This window comes from Octopus bimaculoides, chromosome 1, assembly GCF_001194135.2.
Source record: "Octopus bimaculoides isolate UCB-OBI-ISO-001 chromosome 1, ASM119413v2, whole genome shotgun sequence".
In the NCBI taxonomy this organism is placed as follows: Eukaryota; Metazoa; Mollusca; class Cephalopoda; order Octopoda; family Octopodidae; genus Octopus; species Octopus bimaculoides.
The window spans coordinates 130,305,215-130,307,253 of record NC_068981.1 but is presented as its reverse complement, the minus strand read 5'-3'; the positions used below and the strand labels follow the sequence as shown (position 1 = coordinate 130,307,253).

The window sequence follows — 2,039 nt, the reverse complement described above, 5'->3', positions numbered from 1 at the left end:
CAGATACGTGTACCCTTAACGTAGTTCTCGGGGATATTCAGCGTGACACAGTGTGACAAGGCTGACCCTTTGAATTACAGGCACAACAGAAATAGGAAGTAAGAGTGAGAGAAAGTTGTGGTGGAAGAGTACAGCAGGGTTCGCCACCATTCCCTGCCGGAGCTTCGTGGAGCTTTAGGTGTTTTCGCTCAATAAACACTCACAACGTCCGGTCTGGGAATCGAAACCGTGATCCTATGACCGCGAGTCCGCTGCCCTAACCACTGGGCCATTGCGCCTCCCATCTAACCCATACCAGTATGGAAAACATGATGATGATGGTGAAATTTATGATTATAAGCTTTCTGATTTATTGTATTTGCTCATGTACAGTTATACTATTCTATACTTGATTTTAAATGAAAAAAACTGAAGTGTGACTTATATATGAGGCAAAGCTAAAACTATGAACAGAAAAATATTTTGTACCAAGATTTAACTAAATTAGGATACACCTTATACACGAGTAGATACATTAAGTGTATAAAAATATTTAATGTAATCAATTTGATATTAAAAAAAATACTACTCAAAATTACTATAATTGTAAAATACTCATCCTCTAATTCTACAACAAAGATAATATGGAATGCATTGTTGATTGAGAATCTTGGAAAAGTTCTGAACTACTGTTGGCAAGTTATAAACTACCGAGAGCAAGTTAACAAGTTCAGATTGCTATGATGATGTTTTACCATCAATCAAATGTATCTCAATTATATTAGTTCTAGTTTGTTTGCTTCCACTTTTTTTTTTTCTTCATTCAGTTTACATTTTGCATATTCCTTGTAAATATTTATCCTTTTAGGACTGTTACTATGGGTTGAGCAATTTCTTTAAATACATGGTTTGGAGCTGTCAGTATGCATTGCAATCCCAAGTAAATTTCTGCCAGGCTCAATATTTTTAACAAAAAAGAATGTTAACATTGGGCAAATGTTTTCCACTACAACCCCAGGTAGAAGGAAACTAAAGAACTCTGTTGTAGTTGTATATGATGTGTATATGTGTGTGTGTGTGTGTTACTACCACTTTGCCTTGATTTTGTGTGACAGCTATAAACAAGTGCCATCATCATACAAACAGTGTTCTTTGTTTCCAAACTTCCACGAAAACATGTCTGGCCATAGGGGGAATATTACCTTATTTGGAAAAAGGTGAGCATTGGCAACAAGAACATCCAGCCATAGAAAATCCACCTCTACAAAGGTCATCCAGTCCATGCAAGCATGGGAAAGTGGATGGTGAAATGATGATGATGATGATGACATGGTATGGAGCTGTCTGCATGCATTGCAATCCCATGTAAATTCAATTTTTTTTTTTTTAGCAAAAAGAATGTTAGTGTTTAATATATGAGACAGAAAAGGTGATGAGCTGGCAGAACCATCAGCATGTCAAGCAAAATGCTTAGTAGCATTTCGTTCATCTTCACATTCTGACTTCAAATTCCACTGAAGTTAGCTTTGCCCTTCATCCTTTTGAGGCAGATAAAATAGGTACCAGTTGAGCACTGGGGTTGATGTAATCGACTTACCCCCTCCCCCGAAATTGCTGGTCCTGTGCCAAAATCTAAAACCAATATATAAAACAGAAATCATTCCTTTTATGAATAATAAACTAATTTCATTCAGTATAAATGTACTCTCACCTTTTTTTAGCTCTGCATCCTGGATGCCAACATCAATGTCATTCTGAAATGAAAATAATATGTTTTTCTTTTGTTATTATTTCTGAATCACATTATTCACAGCATAGATGCAGGCAACATTGCGTAGTCAAGAAGCTTGCTGAGAATAAGGTACAACTCACCAATGATCTCTTCTTCATAAAGCGAATATAAAGTTCAGCACGGGTGTTCAGTAAGACCAGTTCTGATAATAACACATCTAACTGTTTGAAATCCAGCCTAAAAAAATAATCCAGTAAAAACAGTTCAGTTTAACCTTGTTTATTTTGTAGTATAGTAATGTAAAACATTCAAGACATACATAACCAAT

At 35.8% G+C, this 2,039-nt stretch overlaps 1 protein-coding gene across 1 annotated transcript in view; it reads right to left on the bottom strand.

Annotated features, from left to right (window-relative positions):
- Positions 1-2,039, bottom strand: part of LOC106867721 (conserved oligomeric Golgi complex subunit 4) — a 59,638-nt gene that overhangs the window by 36,529 nt on the left and 21,070 nt on the right. The window contains exons 10-11 of the mRNA XM_014912683.2: positions 1,852-1,948; positions 1,691-1,733 (exon numbers count right to left, since the gene is read on the bottom strand). Coding sequence (XP_014768169.1) covers positions 1,691-1,733; positions 1,852-1,948 — 140 coding nt within the window. The remainder of the gene's footprint in view (positions 1-1,690; positions 1,734-1,851; positions 1,949-2,039) is intronic.